The following is a 24466-nucleotide window of genomic DNA, read 5'->3' on the forward strand; positions in this document are numbered from 1 at the left end:
TTATAAAAATAATTATTTTGGTTAAATTAGAAAAAGGCTATATGGCATAGAATACTGCACAGTGATCTGTGCGCATGGAAGCGTAATGAACTAAATTATTATACTCGACATCGAATCGTAAATTACTAAGTGTATCACATCACTTCACATTAAAAAAATGAGTCATTAGTATTATGATGTGCAATTTAATCATCGTGAATCAGTGTTAATCAGTAGACAATCAGTTTTTAGTGAAATAAAAATCCGATGTTACACTTTATCTCATGAAAAACGTAAATTAAGAGTATGTTTACTATTCGACGTCACGATGGCTTATATATTAAAATAAGCGGCAGCCCCTCAACCCACCAATTTTTTTAGCATGCATACATGTATTACTTACCGGAAACGATTTTGTTTGCGTCCTCCAAGACCCTTTGTCGCTTTTTATTATCATCGTCAATTTCATCGCGAGATTTTTTCACCATTGTATCGGTGGTATGAAATTTATGCTCGATAAAATCGGCCATCATGTCACCAAGCTCTTTTTCGTCACTGGCATATTTGTCTTTGATGGGGGTCGAGGTGGCGTTGTTGTGAACAGTGCCATTTGTAATAGTTATGTGCTGTTTAGCTGTTAAGTGCAAAAAAAAAACATGAGCAAAAGACGGTGAGTAACAGAGAAATAAACATCTAAGTTTATGGCTTGATTGATAAATTAATAAAAAAAGATTTTGAATGCGGACAGATTTAGAAGAAAGTATTAATAAAAATCAAAAAATCATGGCTAGAACAATATAAAAAATTTAGAATATTTATAAGCGTTTACGTTACGATCACACAAAAATAGCGTAAGTGATCTAAGCTTTCGAAGAGAAGTGGTAAAAAATTGTGAACAGCGATGTGCTCGCAGTAGCGTTGGCAATACTGATGTTAGCGACATCACTTACTGTGTAGGTAGTTTGCAATGTCGTGAATCACGCAAGAATATTATAATGAACCGGAAGAGCCGTAACAGCCGAGGTATATTAAAGATTTATTGAAAAGAGTTTAAGTAAATTGTTTATTGCACCAACAAGAATAGTAATAATAATATAAAAATAATAATAATAATTTTTTTTTAATCTTTGTATTTCTAAAGACTACTTACGTGTTTTTTGTCCACCTCCAGTAGTAGTGAGGTCTTCCACGGATTCTGAGTCCTGCGCCGGAAAAAAAAATTAATTTTTAAATACCGACAGACAATCACAAGAAAAAACACGAGAAAAAGTTATTTTGATGATTCGAGAACTGTGTACCGAGTACAATGTAAAAATTGTCTATGATTAAAGTTAATTTTAGACTATTAGATGCGCACCCGAGGGCCTGAATTCTCGAGATTCCTAAGCAGACACGTACTTACTCGAGATGTGAGAATAAAAAGAACAATTTAGTATCCAATCAATGTCGACCTTGATATTTTGCTTACTCCACAAATACTCAAACGCGTCACGGTCTACGCCGCAAGTGCATCGCGAAATGCTTGGAATTCTAATCCTCTTATATCGTACCTTCATTCTATCAGGCTCCTCGTAATCCGGGTCCATTTTGGGATCCATCGTTGCGTCTCGTCGAAGAGATGTGTTTCTCGATGGACCCAATTCTTCCTTGAGAGAGTCAAAACCAGGTTGATCCAACCTGACGCGAGCGACGGCCTTCTCGACGTCGTCGGTTACCAGCTCAACGTTGAATATGCATTTTTTAACTATATCCTCTCGGCCGATTTTGTTTAACGCCTTCTCCAATGTGTTTCCTGCACAAAATACGTACGCAAAACAATTTAGTTTTATGCGCGTTCATGCCCGCTGCGCCTGCGGCTGTTTTTATTAGCGAATGATTCTTATAATGACACTATCGGCCTTGAATTTAATTTTCTCCGCGATTTTACGACTGCTTTGATTTGTACTATTATAATTCACGCCTGAAAATCAACATAAACTGAATGAATCTGTACACTTATTCCACCATTATTTTTCAGACAACCACGGACCTTCCTGACGAGTGACGCGTTCTTGCAGAGCCGGAGTCCGTTTAAACAACACCATCAACTCGCTCCTGTACTGCGGAGGCGATTCCGCCTCGGCGGCGTTCGTTTCATACTCTTGATACAATGATATGAACATCGTAAAGATAGAAATTAATTTCACTCGTTAATCAAGAAACTGGTACACTATAACCCGGCACTTGAAAGTACGTATGTGTATGTGTGTGTAGTTTCGTCACGTCACTGTGCGCAGGTCGGCCCACCACTGAGTCGATATTGTTATTTTTGCTGATTATAGTATAACCGCGCTCGAGTCAGCTCTCGAGCTGTATGCAGCGGCGGCGGCTTCGGTGCGATTAGCGCGCGCGTACGAGTGGACGGCCCAAGTCCGCTGTATAGAAAGGGAGAATCGCGAGGAGAAGGGGCAGAGAGACGACACAGTGCGAGTGCGGCGAGCCTCGCGGGGTCCATGGGTTTTATGTCAAGCATAATAATGAATGATGACATCATCAACTACGTTTCTGCACAGATTCCACACGCCTGACTCAATCGTTTTTATACGCGTGTTTACTTCACCTTGCCGCGTAGAGAACAGGTTTTTCACGCGTTGCTGCGCTCGCGCGCAGCGATGACACGCAATGTGCGAGTTTTCAGACTTTTTTCGGCCTTTAATTCTGTAATAGATTAAAAATAACAGCGACGATGACACAGGAAAAGGAATTAATGCGTTTCCGAGAGCGACGCGAGGCCTTCGAATTATGCGGAGGTAACGCTCGTACGTTAAACTCACCGGTGGCTTTATTTCCATTGCTCTGCCAGAGCTTGAACATAGCAGTGGCCTGCTGGGCCGTTTTGTCAGGGTGTTCTTCCTTGATCTGGCTGATTTCGTTGGGAGTGACGTTAAGCTCGAGAGCGAGCTTTTCCCAGTCCTTGTCTAGCAAGTTGGCTATGTCCGTCAGGCGGATCGTTGCCCGATGGATGGCGTCTGGCCGGCCTGTAATAAAAATCATTAATCGCTCATTGCCCGAATTCAGTCTGATTGGGTCAATTGATCCGATCGATCGTCGCGTAGCGGCTATTTTGGGTGTCACTTACTCAGACCACCATCTCGCAGGAAGCTGTAATTCTTGGACAATTCGAGCAAGTCGAGCTCCGAGCTTCCGCCGTCCGGGGAAATCTTCTCGGGCAACAAGATGTTCAACGTGCATATAGGAGTCTGAGGAGGTTCTCCCTTGGGAACCTTGGGCTCGCTCATGAACATTATTCTGCCCATCATGTCGGCCGCGTCGGGATCCTTTACCCTCGTGGTAAACGGAACCCGGTTCTCCTTAAACGCCCGGAACGGCAGCTGTAATTGTTCGCCGCTCTTCAGTACTGGTACGAGGTTACCAGCAAACTCCATGTACTGTGTCTTTCCCTCGAGAACCTAGAATAGAAAAAGAGACAAGCAGTGCGTATAACCTTTGCGTTCCAAATGGTTAATTCATTGAGCGAAAGATAAAAGCAGTCTTTACCTCGACATCTCGGCTCTTCGCAACTTCGGTGAAGTGCTCTTGGTGCTCCAGAGTCTTGTCCTCCTTATCGTCTGTCATACAAAATACGCGCAATCTTGCCTCTAACGGGTCGACACGCTTAGCAAAAACTACAAACCTTCAAAATCATACGGAGCATTAGAAAAGTCTCGTTAGACGTATTATAATTGTATACCAAGATCCATATTGAATGGCCGAAGAGAAAAATATGCATACTTAGCCATGAAAGGTACGTGCGTGGCGTGCGTGTATAATTCGGTTGCCATTTTGGTAGCCTCCGTTATATTTCGACAGTCCATTAGCCAAAAACGAGCTGACACGGTGGTCGTGAATGAGACGCAATCCTTGACAAAGCTCAAGGGTGTTGAGCCGGTCACATCCTCCCAAACCGCCCGAGACTGACCCCCTGAACGACATACATGCCAAGTCCAATAAAATTATTAGAATATGTCCGTGCTGCAGTCAAGTAAGTAACGGTCTGTACCACGGTATGAGGTGTGAGTGAAATGTCGTGTTTAGTCGAGACCGCAAATATAGCATTCTCATTTGAAGCTTTAATTGCTATATTTGAGATCAGTGAAAATAATGTGCTTGTCGGCGCGTGCCTTATAATATTTTAAATCAATATAATCATAATAATGTGTCAATGGTATTCGACTGATAATGCTTGCGAAATAATGTAAAATAATTGAACGTTCGAATGATTGAATATGAAAGCGCAGTGATACGTGTTCATAATATATGTGTACATAAATGAATGTGAGATGACCAAAGCATTAAATTAAAGAAAAACGTGGTAGTGTGTTATAAGAAAGAACTGAAGATAAATCATTGCATAATGTTTATCTGAGTGGAATGTAATATTATGTATTCATTTGCTTATAACATACTACAAAAATTTACAAGAATTTACATAGGTTCAAAAATAGAGGCCAATAGATTCTCTCTATATATGCACAACAAGTGAGTGCTCATGAGGACTGGTACGACAAAAGAAGCCAGTAGCTCTGAGCGCACGTTCAACTTTGCTTAAACAAGCTTTGACAAAATCATTTCAAAAAATCAAACGAAACGTATGCGAAAAAAGAGGCTCGGGTTATCAAACGATTTTTTACACATAATAACAATTCTTCAATTAAACAAATGTGCTGAAAGAAAAACTATTATAATTCATACGACGATGCTAGAAATAGTAAAAATTTAATCTACGTTAAGTAATGATCCATACCTAAATGACTCAATCCTAACAATACGCAAGCATTAACAATGAATCACAACAAGATATGTATACAACAATGATAATCAACAAGATGTTTTTTCTATGAAAAAAAGAGTGTGCGCCACCTCGCAATAGCCGCTCATCCCACCGGGGAATCCGCCTCTCTAACTCTAAACGATTTCTATTACAGAGGGCAACAATCTACGATTGTGTAACACTTCAAACTAAACTCGGCGAATTTCTCGGCGCGAGAGATGGCCTTTTCTCTTGTGCGAGGTGGTCTCCGCTTAAATGTTACGCGCAAGCATATATTACCAGTTATGCTGCAGAGGAGCCTGAGCGTCGGCGCGTCTCCGGAGTATTGGTTGATCATGCCCTTGTTGGCGGCTTGCGGCACCGGTATGGTCAATACAATCGGCTTGTGGAACTTTCTTCTGCGCGGCTCCACCGTGACAATGGGCGAGACCGCGACCCGGTTGCCCAGAAGTTTCGCCACGAGCTCAGCCGGTATCGGGTGAGCCTGGAATCACGGATTTCAACAAAGTTACAATAGAATACAAATCCGTTGAACTTTATACTACTACAATACTACTCTCTCTCTCTCTCTCTCTCTCTCTCTCTCCGAAGCCGAACTCTTTTAATCCCTGCCACCGGTGAAATGAGGTTACGTTACCTGCAGTCCAACTCTGATTTTCTTGGTAAGAGCAGACGCCGGGAAGATGGCCTGAACCTGCGGCACGGCTGACGATGACACAGTTCCACCCTCGGGACCAACCGCGTGCACCTCTTGTCTTATCCGCGAAACGACTGCGAAGTAGTGCGGGAAGTCGACTGTCAGTATCCTTACGATTCGTGAAGTATGGAGATCCTCCAGCTGGCTTAATTCTGTAGAAACGAGTGCGAGAAACGTGTGAGAATGACTATATATGTATAATACAGTCAACATTCTATGAGAGTAAGCGAGGTAGTCACCTTCTCCTTCAAAGCTCTCGTTTAGAACGTCCTGTACGGCCTCTTCGCTGGCTTCCAGGGTGTGTTCGCGCCAGGTCTCTCCATTGTCGGATCGCAAGATAACGATCTCTCTTTCCTTTCCTCGCAGCGAGGCAAAGTGTGGTACTTCTATGATAACAGGTCTGAAATACAGAATAAACAGAGATTAGTCATCGATCGAGGAAACGAAGTAAAAAAAGAAGATTTATTTAGACTATTTATTTCCAGCTAAAGATCCTCGTTACTGATTTGCATGCGGTTTTCAGCTGTTTACTAATCAATCGCGCCTGACTCACTCACTTTTCTCTGAACTCTGAATATGCAATCATTATATTTACATGCATTAGTCGTAGACGAAACCTACCCCAAAAACTTGGCAGCGACAGGTCCCAGCTCCAAAATTCTACTGGCCAAAGCCTCACCCTCCATGAGCGGCGGTGGATTCGTAAGCTTGTCCCTCTTGAGATACCTGCAGGTGATCCTCATCGGCATGGTGGCCTTTCGTGGCGGCACTATGACTCTGACGCCGCTGTGGCGACAGCCCCTCATCGCTCCTCCTCTCGCATCCACCAGGAACGACACCAGGAAGCTGTTGCGAGTCGCGCGGAAAAGATAAAATTTTGCTCTGTTAGATCATCGTTTGTTATAAAAGCTTTGGGTGTCTCAGCGCTGCGATTAATCGCTGCCGATATGCGTGTGATTCGATGTAGTAGTAATAATTATAAAAGTACACAGGCGGATATCGAGATGGACGATATCTTGGCAGAGATGTATTAATAAATCAATCGTAATATAATTACAATATACTGATTCGAACTTTACGGAAAGCGTGTGGAAATACAAAATTGCTCAACACGAGATATATATATATAATGTGCACTTTGATTATAACGCATGTTTATGGTGATATATATAAATTATATATACGTGTTTCTTATATATAAGAGAGAAATTCAATATAGTTACGAGTTACTTTATAAGAGGCAAGTTTACAGGATATATAGACGAGCATTTTTACTATAAGTATAAGTAGAGTAGATCATTCAAATCTGAAATTATTACTTTCTGCCAACCTTTCAGACCATAATAGGATACGTATAGTGATAGAGCTTTCGAGATTGCACCTCGACTACTGCTACTGTTTAGGCGGATGTATGAGACACATACGATATTTTGTTACATTATAGTATAGATATAGTGAGAGAAATTTCTGTAAGTATGAAAGCATTTCTAAGTATAATACAGTAATGATTTCTATGTATGATCTGATAAGTTGCGCAATAGATACTTCGTCAACGTTTGTATTTACGAAATATTACGTGTCAAGTGTGATAGATTGAATAGAACAAAAAAATATGACTAAATTGTAAATATAACCGAAAATCGAAGAAATCGTTAAGAGCTCAGCAATGTGTGTATGTGTCGCTTCGTTATATATATATCCAGAGATAATCAATCATACAGTCCGAAAATCAGCGACACGTACTCGTTTTCAATGGCTTATGCAAATCACCGAACTCAGCCTCAGAATTGTAATTAGCATGATACAATGCGTGTCTATACATGTATATATCTAAAATACTTCATCTCGCTCGATGTAAAGCAGAGAAGGAGTTGTATACATATATTCGTAATCATAGCTAAAAAAACATGGGCTATCAGCGTCTATAGGCGTATCACAGCAATATTATCGTAATAAATTAAACTTTTATACATCTTATTTTTTCTTTACACAAAAAATGCCCTGCAAATTTGCAAATGCGATGAGAATAAAAAACGCATGACAAATTCGTGAGAGACAACGCGCGGCGTGATATCATGATATGATGTCAATGATTTCATGATGTGATATATGAGACACTGAGCTAAAAGAAGCAACTTAAATCGCTGTGCACGTTGTTGTTGTTGTTGTTGTTATTGTTGTTGGTTGTGTTTTTGTTCTCTATAGATGATGTGAGACTGTGTGGGTGACGAAGACGACGACGACGATGATAATGATGATGATGTTCGAGACCTTCGTCAATGAGAATAATTTTGACCGAATGAAGATACATTATACAACGTGAGCGGAATATCGTACACGTATGTAATATTAGCATTGACTGGAGTCTCTCTCTCTCTCTCTCTCTCTCTCTCTCTCTCTCTCTCTCTCTCTCTCTCTAACTCGCGTGTATGTGTGTGTCTTATTGGTGGATTTGACGGAAGCAACGCCAGAGTGTTCAAACAAATATAGATTTTGCTTTCGAAAGGTTTAACGGTTATTTGTTTGACATCCATCCATACGTGCTTTTCGTGTTTGTAATAAAAACTAAAAATGGAAACATGACCAAAGCACGTTCTGCGGCAAATGCAACATTCAATAGTGTGTGTGTGTGTGTGTGTGTGTGTGTAATGAAGATTTTCTAGGCTTGAAAGAGTCGAGATCTGTACGTGTGTACATGTATACGCGTGAATGGCATAGACACTAATTTTAAGGTATATATCTGGCATTGCACTAAGTTTACTCTATTACTCCAATATCTACAGTGTGTAGCATCTACCGAAAGCAACAGACTTGTTTGTGTGAATTAGAAGGTATACGTATATATATAACTTAATGTTGGTTCGTTGTAGCTCGAAACGCTTTTCGAATTATGCAGCTAATCCAGGTTATTTACACGTTCGTATATACACATTTGACAGATATTCGCTTGCATGATTATTCGATATTAGATGCATACAACGATCTCGAGCTTCAATGTTATAATACAGTATGTCGCAATTCCAAGTGAAACTATACATAGCAATGATTATAAACTAGGGGAGAAAAATCAAGGGAGGGAGAACATATGCAGAGCGTAAATAATTGAGCAGTAATAAGTAGCTAAACAAATATTGAGGGGGAGAGGAAGAAACAATATGTGAGGTGTCAAGGCCGAGACAGGAGAAAAAAAGGTGATGTATAGTATATAACGCTCAAAAAATGAAACAATAAACGTTTTTGCTTATGATAATATAGAATATAGAAAGAAATATGCCTGTATAATAATAAACAGTGAAAATAATGCAGAAAGCTAACTGTTTGAGGAAAACTTCACTTACTTTCTCCATGATGGAATTCTGCAAGTAGCGCAAATAAAATAACAGAAAGGATCGGAAACAAAATAAAAACACGCGTTAGTATTGGCTTATCATTCTCTGACTAAGTAATGAAATGATGAAAGATGAATTTTTTTTTTCATAAGGTTCTCTCTCTCGATTATTAATTATGGTTAATAATTCGCACACGAGTATACATAGAAAATATATAGGTCTGTACACAGAGGTTTTCTCCTCTCGGCTTTTTGTCGAAACAAGTGAATTTTTGTACACAAATGAAGATGTGAAAATTGCTTCATCGTTTCCCCTCTTTATAATATATACCTATACTCTCAAGCGCAATATGTCGAGACAGCAATTATTTTACACTGTTCAGCAGATTTTTGCGTATCATTATGTATATGTACAGTCGCAATACTCACGAAGTAATTTTGAAGTCTCGTTATACTCAATAATCATTATGTATTATAGTAACATCGGGAAGTTGCAATGCAGATATCCATTCACACTGTGCATGATCTCAGAGGCGAATTGTATATAGACACTGCGAGAATAAAAAAAACACTTTTCTCATCGCTATATGCGAGACAACTGTATGAGTTGCCTCGAGACACACAAAAGACTGGAAGCTATACGTAGCGCAAAAAAGACAGACGGGTGTAAACAATAAAGAAAAGTCCAATTAACTATATACGTCTATATATAGAAGCCGACTTGAAAAGCAGCTCAATAAGTCGTATACGCACAGATGACGGCTACAGAAGACTATGAGTCGAGAACAGAGTTGGGTAAAGCGATATGAGGCTTGTATGAACAATTTTTCAGACGAATCGTGTAACGAATAATACTGAATCATCGACGTATGCATATATGCGCGTTTAATTGCAAACAAGTTGTAATTACATCAGTATGGCTTCTTTATATTCTCATCTAATACCCAACTCTACTATTCCTGCGGATAGTCGACTATTTGAAAATCAAAGGAGACAGTTCACAACATCTATTGGTATATAACGTTATTTATATACTGGATATACACTGAACATTAGTTGCACGAGAAAAAAATCTGGGTTACATATACATATCGTAAATATAAGTATTTTAGTGAAAAAATAAAACGAAACGACGGTGATTAGGTCTAAAATTTTGAGGCGTATAAGACACTCAGAATCTGAAGAACAAAACTAAAAAAAAGTTTAGTTATAAATTTACAGTATAAAAGTGAAAAAAAAATTAATTTAAAAAGTTCGATAAAAAAATAATAAGTATATTAACGTAGTATAACTAAAAATTAGTATCAAAATAATTAGATTTTAATAAGAGCGGCAAGCGTAGCTTATTAGACAACAGTTAAACAATTTAAAATTAGAATATTATAAAAAAAGACCCTCGCTTCTTGGATAAAAGATAACATTTTACCAATATTAGGAGGTTTATTTTGTTGTTGTTTTTTTTGTTGAAAAAAAAGTCGGAAGATATAATAAATAAACGGTATAGGTGTACCTGTCCCTCCACATTCCTTGTCCTTTTGGCACGATACCAAGGGCAGCCAGCGACGTATTTAAGGACTCTAGTGACGCACTAATTTCAGAACAGAATCTGCGTGTGATTATCGATGGTTGCTCTAAACCGTGCTCATGCTTACTCAATTTGCTTGTCAACTTCGTGCAGAATATACAAAATATCTGTTGTTGCTTTTGGTTTTTTTTTATCAACTTGTTTAATACATAATTCACTTTTGGTGTGAGAATGGTTATTGTTCTTAGTATGATTATTATGTAAAGTGTGAATCAAACTTTTCTATGTGCTACTAAAAAAAAGACAACCAATGGATGATGAGCAAAGATGTAAATATGGGTGAGAGTATGAGATTGCGATGAAGACGATGAGGCAATGGTGAAAAAATACCGAATTAATAAAACACGTTATATATCCTTCTGACGTCAGACTTTTAGCTCGAAATATAAGACTCAAATGCAAATGGTAAGTGTGTGTAAAAACCGAAAATTCAAGGGACTTCCGGTACTACTACTGTGTCCGAGGCTATGTTATACGTGTTCGTTATGGATCAGATAGCAGCACCAGAAAGAGCAAGACCTTTTATTTGCCTCGTAAAGGTCGGCAACAATAAAGTTTTTTGTCATCTCTCGAACGCATAAGTTCGCAGCATTAGCAATTCAAATCGACTAATTAATCGTCCCGGCATACAATACTCGTAGTCCGCATAGGCTTTTACACTCGCATTGAAAATGCAATTTCGTTTAGAAGGATTTTACGGCCATAGATTGAAAGATTGAGAGGATATACTAAAGAGTCATGCTGTGGATACAATAAGTTTAAATATCACTCGAAAAAACTTGGTAATTAAATCTACGAGAAATCGTCGCAAAGACGCTAATAGTTTTATTTTTAGAGTATATACCATTAGATAGTATAGTGAAGGATTTTACTTGAGAAGGTAATAAGAGAAAGAAGGAAAAAAACATTACTCTACGATATATTCCAACCTACTGAGAGATCGTGTTGGAGGGCTTTCCTTTTACCAAATATATACTATGTAGGTTAATATTACTGTTGTAAGATTTCTACGGAGTTCTAAGTTGTTAATGGTATAGCAAGCAATCTTTCACCAACATACACCAACGCCATACGTACTATAATACACAACATTATTGTTTAATGGAAGCCAATTAATTATATTTACATTAGAAATTTGTTGTTATACTTATATATTAAAAATATGCGCTTAGTACGTTCTTTAGTTATCTTTGAACAAACTTGGGCATTTCAATGCTATACAGACTCAACTTCCAATGCATTTACGTTTTTTCGGAAAATGCAGTATACTCTATACTTTGAATAATAAAAATCGACGGTTAAGTACATGCCCACATTTGTTTTTTTTCTCTCTTCATTGAGCAGCAAAAATAATTAACTCGAGCGTTATATGAATAATCGAATAGTTATTACGCGTCCCAAGGCTGTTATTATGGCTGCCGTTAAATATATGTATCGAGAATTTAGTCTTACTTATTTATTTATTTATTTTTTTTCATCTCGAAGCGCGAACTCAACGGATTTGTATCATCGCTGTTGCAATTGAAACTGTACGCAGACTCTTTCTCATTTTTCAGTATTTTCAATTGAATTTCTACTTATGAGCTACATAGGTATCGACCGATTGATCGTAAGGCAACGTACCCAACGTGAACTGGATGTCGGTTGATGTCCACATTGTCTGGCTTCAGATTCGCCGCGTTTTGCCGATTGTAGCTCTCTTTGGTTATCATCTCGGTTATGGTCGGTGCTGAAAATTCAAAAAGACGGTCTACTATTACACAGAGTATATACGTCCACCGACCTTTACAATACAGATATGAACGAAGGAAGGGTGCGATAGGCACCTGCTGAAAGCCATAGATAAGGATTAGAGGTATACAAAGCGCGCGTATCGATTTTTCGGGCGTTATCTTACCTCCGGAGTGTCGATTGTCTCTCTCGTCGTCGGTTACGTTGACTCGCATCGAGTCGTCCCCCATGGATTTCATCTCGTCGCCGGTCATGTATCGGTACTGTTGCTGGTCGCTGAGCATCGGGTCCTCGCCTGCGAATAGGAAAATCGTGCGTCTTTAGCGAATCGATCGAAAAATCGGTTATCCTATCATGTAACATCGTACAGGTGTACACTATGTATAAAACTATGACAGGTGTCGCGAATGACTTCTATATAGTTCTATGCAAAGAGACGTCGATGAATCGATCGCTGAAGAAATCGTTATAATATACAGGTAAAAAAAAAATTAAGAAACTTAAAAAAAGAAAATCGAACCTCCCAGTATTAAAATCGCTATAGCGGCAATGTTTACATACACACATCGTTTTGTTGGATTCCGATCAAGCTTATAAATAAGTCGGCGTATTTTTAGAGAACCCGGTCTCTGAATGAGAAATACACACAGACCGCATTATCGAGTCCCTCGTTATAAATTATTCGTGCACACAGAGACACGCGTCCAAAATAAAAAAACACACATCAGGTTTGTAAACAAACATTTCGCAACGCACACTTTTCGTCTTCGTTATGTCACGGACGCGTTATTACCATACACACGATTACTCTCTCACGACGCATCACTCTGAATGAAATAAAGCATCGACGGTTAAAAGGCACAGACACACGTGCACTACTCCTATAAGAGAGAGAAAATTCCAAGTCGGACGCAGAGCAGACGCTGATAAAAGCCGCTATCGACTATTTTCGGCTCTCGATGGTTTATACGCTAGTTAAAACACGGATCGAGAGAGTAGCGCGCTTTTCTCTCTCTCTCTCTCTCTCTCTCTCTCTCTCTCTCTCTCTCTCTCTCTCTCTCTCTCTCTCCGTGGCGATAAACGCTTCCGACAAAACAGAGCTATATTTAAGCTAGCGAGCTACCGGCCGATCTCTATCCCCCTCCGATAATTATCCTTGAAGATATTTCGGACACGCTATACTCTCTCTATCTCGCGCGCGCACTAGTTTCCATATACACCGAGTCGATTCTCTCGTACGTACATACATGTGCTGTGCGTGTACTATGTAATTGCTTGTGTATTTTACAGCGAGAGACAGACGTGCGCTCGGCTGCCAACGCGCGATAAAACTGCAGCGCGCCGTGCCGAGCGTTATTTCCTTCTGCGGAGGAGGAGGAGGAGGAGGAGGAGGAAATGTTTTCGCGAAGAGAAAGAACGAGAGAGGGAAGAGGACTGACTGGCTCTCTACTCGTGCATCCGATAATGCAGCGTAAGTGGCGCATCGTGCGTCGGGGAGGAGACATTTTAGGAATGCGACGCCGGCGATACTGATGCAATTGTCCAATTGATACTCCCACGCTTGCGGTTTATCGTTTTTGATTTCGCTCATTTTTCCGAGTGTGCGATGCGTGTGTTTTCGATGGCCTGCAATTTACTGACAGTTCGATCGTACACGAGCTAATTTATATGTGGTGCTCGAGAGCTTCGACTGATCTGATTCGATTGGTTCAAGTGCTTCTTTACGCGCTCGATTAGATATTTATTCGATAGTTTGATTCCCCGGCCTTTTATATTCAATCATATAGGGTTTGATTTTTTTTTCTTCCTCGGTTAATTTTCTTCCGCCGGAACAATTTTAACCGGCAAATAGAAGCCTGCTGTGTTTACAAAGGAATTATCGCGCTACGGACTCTTGACTCAGTCGATATATAGCACATCTCGTCGGAGCCTGCCATATTGACACGCGGTAATAGTGGCATTTATGCGCTCTCAAGCGCATTCCTAGATCGCGCGATATTTCTCCAATGTCAAAGTGTTTTTGAAAAGAAGAAATCTTTTCGACTTCAAAAGGTGAATTTTCGCCACATGCAGATACAAATCAATCGACGATCCAGAAGCAAAGCCTCGGCGAGTTATGACAGTATCATAATCCCCCGCTTCTCGCTATATAGCCGGCGAAGGTTCAGCCGATAAAAGATATTTCGGGAAAATGAAGAACGTGCGTCAATGACGGAGCCATTAAAACGCCGCAGCGCATCTCGAAATCGCTCGGCGAAAATACACGGGCCGCGCATACTTAATCTTCGTATTGAAAATTCCCTCGATACAGCCAATAAAGCAGATACTCTCATGAAAATTTCATCGGTGCGCGACGACTGTAGCGCGCGTAATGAGGAAAGCGCGCATTTGCATACAGCTCGTCGAACGTTATTACTCGCGCGCGAGCGCGCGGTGACCTATATATATACGTAACTCTCTTCAAGACGATGGGCAGACGTAGGGAAGACGGACAGAGACGTGCTTGTGGAAACTAATTAATCAAATCACAGTAGGCCGAATCGAGTTATAAGCGCTCTCGATCAGTATATAACCGCGGCGTCATAGACGAAAATAGTTCACGGGCGGTGAAATTTACCGCTCAAAGTTCGCGCGCACTCTAGCGTATTATATACGCATGCATTGCGAGTATTATAAAAGCTTATCCTCCCCCTACGCGTGCGCTGACCCACATATATACTCTCGCGCGAATTACCGGCAATTACGCGCGAATTCCAGCGTTACGCCCTTATTTTGCTCGTGTATACGAGCGCTCGCTCTACTTGTACAATTAGACTAAAGCACAAACACACAGAGATAGAGAATTTCGCACGTGTATAAGCGTGATGGTCGCGGTGATTACATTAGTGCGGTGGCAGCGAGCGCGCTTTGTTAGTGCATAATACAGACATGCGAGTTCACATGCATGTTTACACGGAGATATTCGAGTCCGATGCGGTGCGATGATGATTACAAATGTGCATCAGCGAGCGATCAAGAGCAGTAGCAGCAGTAGCGACAGCTTTCTTCACACACACGCATATATGTATATAGCAGCAGGTGCAGCGAGAACACATGGAAGCGACCAGATTAGCTTCGGTGGCGAACTTGAACTTTCTTCGTTCGCTGCCAAGTGTTACGCGCGTCAGTTACACATTGCCGCGGGCGAGGGATGCTCGCATATCTCTGCGTGTAGCTTTCTCTCCTGTGTGTTCATTTTTCGCGCTTGCGGCGTCAGGCTTATTTTAGCTCGCTCGGTGGTTGCGTACTCAGTATGTCGCTGTTCCTGTTGCGCGTGCACCCGCAGCAAGGCATCTTGTGTCCGGCCTTCTTCTGCTCCTTGCAGTTCTCCTTGTCGTGGCTACTGCTGCTTTGCTGCTGCTTCTTCTTCTTGCGCTGCTTCGATTCCTTGAGACCCGACTCGGTCGGGCTCTTGCTACTCGCTCCAGCCTTCGACGGCATCTTGTCGTGTGTACGAGGATTTTGGGAAAAACTATGTGTACAAAGGGACTAAGACACACCGCAATCAACGACACTCTATCTATCTCTCTCTCTCTAAAGGGGTGTGTATAACCACCTCTCAGTCCTCCCGCAGCGCAGCTCTCCTTCGTCGTTGCCGAGCTTATACTCCGTTAGATCGGTGACACTCCCGCAGATTCTAGACACACAGCTGGAGCGAGGATTATATATCGTTGCACAATGCGCGCACTGTGTGTATTTTTCTTTACCGAGCGCACGCGCGCGCGCGCGCGTGATTTACGTAACGGCTCGCGCAAGAACAACAACACACTATGCGCCGCCGGCACTTTGATTGACACGCGGATACAGAATATTTCTCGATTTCCTCCACCGATTTTTTTTTACCAAACACACACACTAACACGCAGGGGGTGCGCGAGGCTAGAGGAACAGCGACTACGACGGAGATCGGCCCGCGACTGTCGGCGCGCGCGCGTTGAATCACCGATTTTATAATAGAAACGCAGCCTTCCTTCCCGCGCCGCAGAGAAGAACACACCGCCGAACGCGCGCGCGTATTTGAACAAGCTCTCCGAACGCGCGCGGGAGGAGCTTTTTACGATACACGTATCTACAAACACACGGAGAGCGAGACGAATAGGGGGACTTATTAGCTCGGCTTTTATGCGAAAGTCGATCGCGGGCTTTACGAGCGGAACCGGATCGTTATCGGCCTCGCGACGCTACGCTGCGTTACAAAACCGCGATTATTGGACTTTACCGCGCACAATGCACAGGCTTCACAAAATTCGCCTTTTTTCTTCGCGCGCTTGACATGTACGCGGATGATAACGCGATACTATTTTCACGAGGAAAACGATATATCGGTTCGCGCGCAAAAAAGTGCCAGCGCGCGCTGTGAGCTACTCGGAGCCGTTATATAAACACGGAGTATTTTCGGGCGGTGCGTGAACCGTTTGATTTTGGCGGCCGGCCAGTCGTAGTAGTGGCAGCAGCGGCATGGCGAACCGAACTACATCATGAAACGAGAGCCATGGAACAAGGCTGTGCGTGCACTGAGCGCCGCCCGCAATCGACTACTTTAATGCCGCCTCCTCCGCGAGATCCATTGCGTAAGAGGTGCTGCTAGGTAGGGGACGTCGATGTCGTCGTCGTCGTCGTCGTTGTGGTGGTGGTGGTGGTTCTCTGCAGCAGCTGAGGATAACTGACGAGACGCGCACGTGTAGCGCATATCCTGTCCCGGCTGGTGTCAACAAAATCTCGCGAACGCCGTTGGTTGGAAAATTCAAGACGGAGCCGTGACACAGATCTCTTCCTTTTTTCGAGAACCGCTGCTACTGCCGGCGCTGATGTAGTTGACGAGGTGTCGTTGGTGGAATCACAATGAGGCGGACGCCAAAATGATTAATGGCACACTGAGAGAGATAGACGTCGGATTTTCGCTCGCAGTACAAATTGTAATCGCAATGGCGCGGCTAATTATGCGACGATTCGCTGGCGATCTTAATGGAGCTTGCGCGCCTGTAATTATAAATCGCTCCGCGATGATCGAGGGAAGTCGTTTTTTTCCTCTCGTTTCTTCGCTGTGTAATTAGATTTACAATGGTTTATTCGAGCTTCGTTACAAAAAAATAATACGTTCTCTCTTCCGTGCATACAAATGCGCTCGAGTTTTATTACAAAAAATACACACGTGCGTCTGGCTGTTCTATTCTGCACTACTTGAATGTATAAAGAATTAAACACACGGCGATACATCCTCCTGATTTAAAAATATATTCTTGCAATCATACTCTCTCAAACATCTCCGGCAATTAAAAAAGAGCAAAATATCAATTCACGCGTGTACTATTTCCACGCACGCGAAATCAAAACAATCGACAAAAAACACATATAGAAATCGCTCGGTAAATCATCTCTCCGAATCCCCCTCATTCGCGAGAATTGGGCGAACAATAAAGAAAAGCCGAAAAATAATCTCACTCGCAGCGGCATGTTTATCGCATAACTCGCGCGGAATTCGGCGAAAATCCAGGAAAAGAGCCAAGGCCCCTCCGCGGATCATGTAACCACGCGCACCGCCGCGCACTTGCCTGTTTACACGCGTCTAATAAAAGTACCTACTCGATCGTAGTCAGCTGAGAGAGACTGATGTAACAGTCGTATATAATAGTGTGTGCTGTACGTGCGCGATGGGAACGAAAACCGCCGTCGCGTCGGATCCATTACTATGCAAATGCAGGCTATAGATTGCTCGCTTGGACGGACGGCGAGTTCGCCAATAACACGCCCTATTTATTTGTAACGATGGGTAGGAGAAAGAGATGATACGCTGCTGATGGCTCGTGGTATTTTAATGGTCTGGCAATTTCGATTTTTTTCCTTTCTGCCCGGTAGTTCCTCTGTGCACCGTTGATCGATGATCAAGTTCAATGGATTTTTGCCTAATCAAATTAATACCTCGTCGATCTCTATTATTAGATGTTAATGCGTTCTTGAGACTACATGCAACCAAACTGGTTTTTCAGCGATTGAATAATCATCGAGCTGCAAAAGATACCATCCATCAGTTTTAGCTCATCCTCGTCGGCGTGTATAACTCTATGGCGTAACGTGCGAGAAAAAGAATAACAATCCGAAAATTCCTCCCCGCACATCTGGCCGCGGATACGCAAACATGGGTGTTGGCCTCTCTCGCGTGCACGTATAACTCTCGAGGCTTCGCACGTATAGTAGGCGGCTGCTGCTCCATTTCGACGTGCCGACTCTAATTGAAGAAATACCGGCGCGAGTTGACCGATGATCCCAGCTGTAATTCCTCCGCTGTCGGCCTTCCGCGCGCGCGATATTTTCGCGATTCGCGGAATGTATCGACGGCTGTGTGTGTGTGTATGTGTGTGTATGCTACTGATGCACTGGCTTAATTATAGATTCTGATCCGATGATGCTCGTGGGCTCTTAATAGAACCGATAGCGTGTTGAGTCTTCGGCGGGAGATTTTTACAAACGCCGTTGAATTCTGATAATCCATCCGTCACATTATAGAGATGAGCTGCAATCATACAGAGTTGAGAGATTCCGGGAACGTCGTGGAGCGTTTAATTGATATATAGGAGAGAAAAAATTCAGCACCAAGTGGATCTCTGCGTTATAGTCACACACGAGATGAGCTTGTCACAAAATCTCGTCGCTCCGACAGGACGATGATAATCATCATTATGAGCAGACATATTGCACGGCTTGGATCATTCCTCGAAATAGCATATTCGCGCGCGCGCGCGCGTCTATAGCCTGCGCGGACACCTACTAGAGTACGAGAGTACTCTCTGCCAAGGCTCATCCTATTATTTTTCATTTCCTCCTATTCATCGACTCGGCTCATACATGTGTGCAGCGCCGTCGCGGAGAGTCGATTATCTAACGCTGTACTATGCGGCGCGATGCTTGTCAGCTGCTGCTGCGTCGACGTCTTCGGTGCAGCAATTTGCAGCTAGCAAACGGCGCTTACCTATATACACAGAAAGGTCGGAACGTGACTCGTTTATAACGCATCTTTCATTATTTTTTTCTCTCGCTTTTCTCGTCGGCGTTCATTGATACACTTTGCTTGTTTTCGTCCGTACTTACTGCAGCCATCGAGTCTCTCTTTTAATCGTCGCAAGTGTCGGAATGTGGTTTTGATTCTGGAGCGTATATAATAGCCGAGTCTTACATAAGTAGAAAAAAAAAATGTAGTTATTGCGATCTTAGATATAATACGCACACGCGCACACAGACGAGCAGTCGTTAGTGTATAATCATGAACCAAGAATAAAACACATACACTCGCACACACATGGGTATATGGATCTATATCAACTACGTTCAATCTGCGTGATGATTATTGCAACGATACTGTGAGCTAGCTATTAAGTATTACAATACAGGAAATAACTGGTCGTAAAGACGAAAATAAAAGAAAAATTACAATTATCTATTAATTAATCAGAAGAAGAGGTGGTGGTGGTGGTGGTGGTGGTACACACGTGAGCGAGCTTCGCAATAAAAGGTATACAAAATGACGTGTTGCTCGACAATAATTGTACGGTAGACAGATAGAGTCAACTACTGAGACAGACGAGTAGATAATAATAAATAATGCGTGTACTTTGGAGCTATATAGGAAGTAGATTTAATCATATACCACTGAGGCTTCGAAATGTTTTTCGTTTCTCATTTTCGTATTTAACATTGATCGAGTGACATCGAAACTCTCGTACGTTTCGATTTCACCGAGGACGATAATAAAATTTTGGGTGACAACACACACATAATGTACACAGGTGGAATTGAAATCATATATAAGAGACACACATATATAAAATATACAAAAGTCGAAGAATAACAAAAGAGAAAATATAATATGGCAATAACGTGATACGTGTGAAAAAATATAAGGTGAACGAAAAATTAGAAGAAGAAGAAGAAGAAGTGAACGAGACAGAGTGACAGAGACAACTTACGAGTGTAGGTCATTTGGCCCTGGTAGTAGGAAGGGAGGTACACGTGTTGCGCGTGAGGCGGTTGCCCGTACACATTCATGGCCGCCATGCCGATTTCGTCGCCACCTATGGCATCGTACGTCACCCAGGAAGGTTTGTTTTTATCAATACCCCATTTCTCTTTATTTTCTCTTATCAAATTTTTTCAAGTATTTTTTATTCTCTTTCTCAAACTGATCATCATCGCTTCTAAGCTCTCCACCTGGTTGCTAGCTTCAACTTTGATCGACGTATATATATACACGAGAGAGAGATGTTTGGCAAAATTTTGAAAGCTGCATATCTGTTGCGAGCTTTGAAAGCCTGATTTCATCTGTCAATTCTGCGTGTTCTGAACGTAGCAACCGAGTGAACGTCTGCTATATGAACGCATGCTCTTGCCAAAATCATATGCAAACGAGAACAAGCAAATCAACTGAATTTTTTCACGTATGATATGTATAACAGTAACATGTGGAAATGATAAGTATAAACGAGATTGAAAATTTTGAAACTAAAGCGTTCATCGTATGTGATTCCCCTAATTTTTTCACTATAGCTTTTCCAAGTAACAATCTAATTATCTATTCTAATCTAGTTTTTTATGTATTTTATATTCGTGAATGAGATGTAAATTTTTGCGTTTTGCAATTCGAATCGAGTGCCGAAGACTATATGAGGAGCTTTGAACTGCCGACATTGTTCGGTACAACAGGTATATAGGGGCCTACATTCAGAAGAAGATAAAAACGTGACAGTTTTATTTTTAAATTCAATCCAAGTTTCTAGATATAAACATTCCGTGTCAGGTGGGCAAACCATACTTGGAAGTTAACATATCGTATAATTTATTCGTCATGCAGAGAGCTATGAAACATGCACAGTATGTAAACAGCAGTAAAAAATGTTATGTCTCCATCTAACAATTTTCTTAGTGTCTAAAAGTATTAATCTATCGATTGTTATAGATATTCAGAGTTATAGGGGGTTCTATTGCTAAGAGATGTAAGTATTTTTAGTAATAATTACAAGTATAAATAGATGTTTTCAAAACCGGTGCCAATTATGTAAGTATAATCGCATGCTTAGGATGCAGTAAGTAAAAAAGACCGTAGAAAAAATTCAAGTATAAGTAGATCTGCGCACGTTGTACAATCGACAGAGAAGCGCATTGCAATCGATCGTTTGCATTCTTCGAGGAGAAAAAAAAATTAGTCGGAAGAGACTTACCGCCCTCGTCCTCACTGTCGCTCATGAACGTTTCCTGCATCGACTCAGGTGCCTGAACTCTGTATTTCTCTTCGATGGTGATTGTGTGGGTAGTTGTGATAACCGTCTCCGTCACGACTTTTAATGTCTCGATGACGCTGATGTACCCGAGTTTTTGTGCGATATCCAACGCCGTCTGGCCATTCTATAAATACGATAACATATTCAGTTTCAAGAGCTTGTAAAAAACTCAATCTACACTTTCAAACGAGGCAGACTGCGCAATTGAGTCATCCGGATATTCAAATGACTGTCGGACAATAAATAGAGATCTGACAGATTCATCATAAAAACAAAAGAATGCGCATTCCTTTGTAAACAACTCTATAATGCAGAAGCACTTTCTATTCAAACAGAACTTTTATTTAATATAACTTACGTTAGTGACAGCATTAGGCTTGGCCTTACTCTCCAGCAGCAGATTTATAACTAGCGTGTGGCCTTGCTGAGCAGCCTGGTGCAGAGGCGTGTAGCCGGCGCTGGTACTGCTGTCCACGGAGGCACCGCTGCTCAAGAGGAATCGGACCATCGCAGCTTGACCAAAATGAGCCGCCACGTGAAGCGGCGTGTAACCGGCCTTAATTAGAAACACAAGATATGTGAGCGTTATCTCTCACGCGAATCAATGTTTTCTCTGTAATTTCGCGAAGCGAGAAAATCGAAATGACAATCGACGGCTTGTTTGAGCGAAAAGGCGGCGCGGGATGCAACAGAGCTCGACTGAGGAGCAACCGGTGCTCCGCGATAAAAAGAAGAACAGCCCAAGGGCAATTAGTGGCTGTTTGTTAAACTTTGTTGTAATATAATTATGATTTTCTACGACGCGATGAGAGCGTTACTCGTTACAATTTTAAATTGCGCGGAGATTAATTAGAGCTTTTAATTTCACGTGTAATACGGGGATAAAACAAAGTTTTTTACCATCCACGGCTATAAAAGGAATTCACTCTTACTTTTGTCTTTGCGTCAATCTGAGCGCCATTTTTGACGAGAATAGAAGCAACATTCACTTTGTCTTCTTGTGCGCATAAGTGAAGCGGCGTGAGTCCATTCTGGAAAAAAAATTAATCAATTTACAATCAAGACATCCATTGTGAGAAGGCACGGAATGCGTTTTTCACTTGCATTGTCTACGAACCTTTGCCTTGTGATTAGTGTCAGCTTTATGCTCAATAAGCAAGGTCGACATATCTGTGTGACCTTCTTGAGCACTCAAATGAAGTGGTGTAAAGCCAGCTTTAGATTCCGCGTTAGCCTTAGCTCCATACTCTAACAGCGTGGTAGCTATGTCCATCTGAAAAAAAAATACAAAGAATCCCCAGTTAATATCTACAAGTGCGCGAATGCTCTAATAATAGCTGCAAGTGTTTCGCGACCTTGGCTAGTGAACTCACCTGATTCTTACGGGCAGCGATGTGTAGAGGCGTGTGACCATTTTTGGCCATGGCGTGCGGTGAAGCGCCTTTATCGAGGAGAAGTAACGCTACATTTTGATGATCGTAATGAGACGCTACATGAAGTGGAGTTACTCCGTTCTGCGAAAAGAAAATGTCACAGATATACTTGCGTCTCTTAATCATACACCGGATCGCAGTCATTGGGACGTATAATCACATACCTTTCCCTGAGCATCAACCGGAGCATTTTTCTGTAGCAAAAGTCTAGCTACGTTCATATTACCATACTTAGCGGCTAAATGTAAGGGCGTGAACCCTTTCTTGGTAGTAGCAGTAAGCGAAGCTCCGTTTTCTAGTAAAACGGATGCCACCTGGAAAAAGAAAGTCATAAATCGTTTAGCGCACCAATTTAGAAAACGGCGTATCGCTGAGATAACGCCCCAAGAGATGCAAATTCTCGCTCACCTCTTCTTGGCCTTCCTTGGCAGCTATGTGGAGAGGAGTGTATAAATCTTTCGTCGTTGCGTCAACGTCGGCGCCGTGTTGCAGCAGGAGCATGACGATGTCAACGTTACCCAAACGCGATGCGACATGAAGCGGTGTCTGATCCTCCTACATGGCACGAAAAGACGATTAGTTCTGTCTCGCGTTACATGCGAAGCGGAGAGAAAAAAAGCTCATCGACTATGATAAATCGACCTACCCTAGCACGAGCATCAACTTGAGCTCCATTCCTCAAGAGTATCCTAATAATGTCAGTCTGATTGGCTCTAGCAGCTAAATGCAGAGGAGTTTCACCTCGTACTGTCGGTATGTCTGGACTAGCTTCATGTTGCAATAGGTAAATGACGATATTCATGCAACCCATGAAACTCGCGACGTGCAGAGGCGTCAAGCCGGACTGAATGGAATAAATAATAAGCCATTGTTTAGCGATATTTTTCTATTACTATGTGATATGTGCTTCTGGGGAAGTGTATAGGATGTATAAGAATGGTCGATATCGTCAAGATGAATTCGGGGATAAAAAGCGTTACTACGTATGTACGTATGGGTAAATACACAAGTACAATATATAGTGAGGATAGGAGAATGATCGCGATAGGGACAAACGCACCTCCGTAGTTGCTTCGATGCTGGCCTTATGCTTTAAGAGTAATTCGACAACTTTAATCCTATTCTTTTTACAAGCGATGTGCAGAGGCGTGAAACCGTTCAAAGCTCTGGCATTTGGGTCGGCGTTCCTGTCCAAAAGTAGTTTGGCCACGCGAACGTGACCGCAGTGCGCCGCTACGTGCAAGGCCGTGAGGTAGTCCACCGTAACTTCGTCGACTGGAGCTCGGTGGTAGAGCAAGATTCTGGCAGCGTCGATGTGGTCGCCCTGGGACGCCATGTGTAGGGGTGCCAAGCCGTTCTGCGACAGAAAACACGAATTGATTTAGACATTGCATAATTCAAGTTTTTCAGAGCGTACTAACAAGTTTAAACATAGAAGTTAGATTGGGTTCGTTCTCGAAAACTTTATAGAACCGATTACTCTCAAATGTATGTTTTCTGTCATCTATTTTGTCATTATTAGGATATATTTTGTTTACTCTTTCTAGCTTTTTACGGTATTACATAACAGACTTCTAGAGATTCTATAGCTCTCT

The 24466-nt window shown here is 41.9% G+C and overlaps 2 protein-coding genes across 44 annotated transcripts in view; one reads left to right on the forward strand and one right to left on the reverse strand.

The window, feature by feature from the left end:
• LOC100122475 (microtubule-associated protein futsch) overlaps positions 1-24466 on the reverse strand; it is a 72167-nt gene that overhangs the window by 25679 nt on the left and 22022 nt on the right. For 14 of the 43 annotated variants that reach the window (XM_031924968.2, XM_031924962.2, XM_031924960.2 and 11 more), the window contains exons 9-32: positions 23932-24228; positions 23518-23715; positions 23280-23426; positions 23036-23185; positions 22812-22952; positions 22556-22711; positions 22371-22469; positions 21797-21994; positions 21379-21562; positions 20131-20235; positions 12297-12425; positions 12023-12128; positions 10325-10402; positions 6108-6332; positions 5726-5886; positions 5427-5638; positions 5069-5273; positions 3751-3949; positions 3517-3652; positions 3098-3428; positions 2793-2996; positions 1530-1771; positions 1130-1181; positions 383-613 (exon numbers count right to left, since the gene is read on the reverse strand). In XM_031924968.2, coding sequence (XP_031780828.1) covers positions 383-613; positions 1130-1181; positions 1530-1771; positions 2793-2996; positions 3098-3428; positions 3517-3652; positions 3751-3949; positions 5069-5273; positions 5427-5638; positions 5726-5886; positions 6108-6332; positions 10325-10402; positions 12023-12128; positions 12297-12425; positions 20131-20235; positions 21379-21562; positions 21797-21994; positions 22371-22469; positions 22556-22711; positions 22812-22952; positions 23036-23185; positions 23280-23426; positions 23518-23715; positions 23932-24228 — 4186 coding nt within the window. Of the gene's footprint in view, positions 1-382; positions 614-1129; positions 1182-1529; positions 1772-2792; positions 2997-3097; positions 3429-3516; positions 3653-3750; positions 3950-5068; positions 5274-5426; positions 5639-5725; positions 5887-6107; positions 6333-8824; positions 8843-10324; positions 10403-12022; positions 12129-12296; positions 12426-13373; positions 13459-15417; positions 16711-20130; positions 20236-21378; positions 21563-21796; positions 21995-22370; positions 22470-22555; positions 22712-22811; positions 22953-23035; positions 23186-23279; positions 23427-23517; positions 23716-23931; positions 24229-24466 lie in introns of those variants that run through there. The other 29 variants (XM_031924969.2, XM_031924967.2, XM_032597331.1 and 26 more) reach the window with 28 other exon arrangements.
• The window catches only part of LOC100679561, a 38847-nt gene continuing 32676 nt past the window's right edge, over positions 18296-24466 (forward strand). Inside the window, exon 1 of the mRNA XM_016981961.3 lies at positions 18296-20262. Coding sequence (XP_016837450.2) covers positions 20208-20262 — 55 coding nt within the window. The 5' untranslated portion in view covers positions 18296-20207. The remainder of the gene's footprint in view (positions 20263-24466) is intronic.

This window comes from Nasonia vitripennis, chromosome 2, assembly GCF_009193385.2.
Source record: "Nasonia vitripennis strain AsymCx chromosome 2, Nvit_psr_1.1, whole genome shotgun sequence".
Classification (NCBI taxonomy): Eukaryota; Metazoa; Arthropoda; class Insecta; order Hymenoptera; family Pteromalidae; genus Nasonia; species Nasonia vitripennis.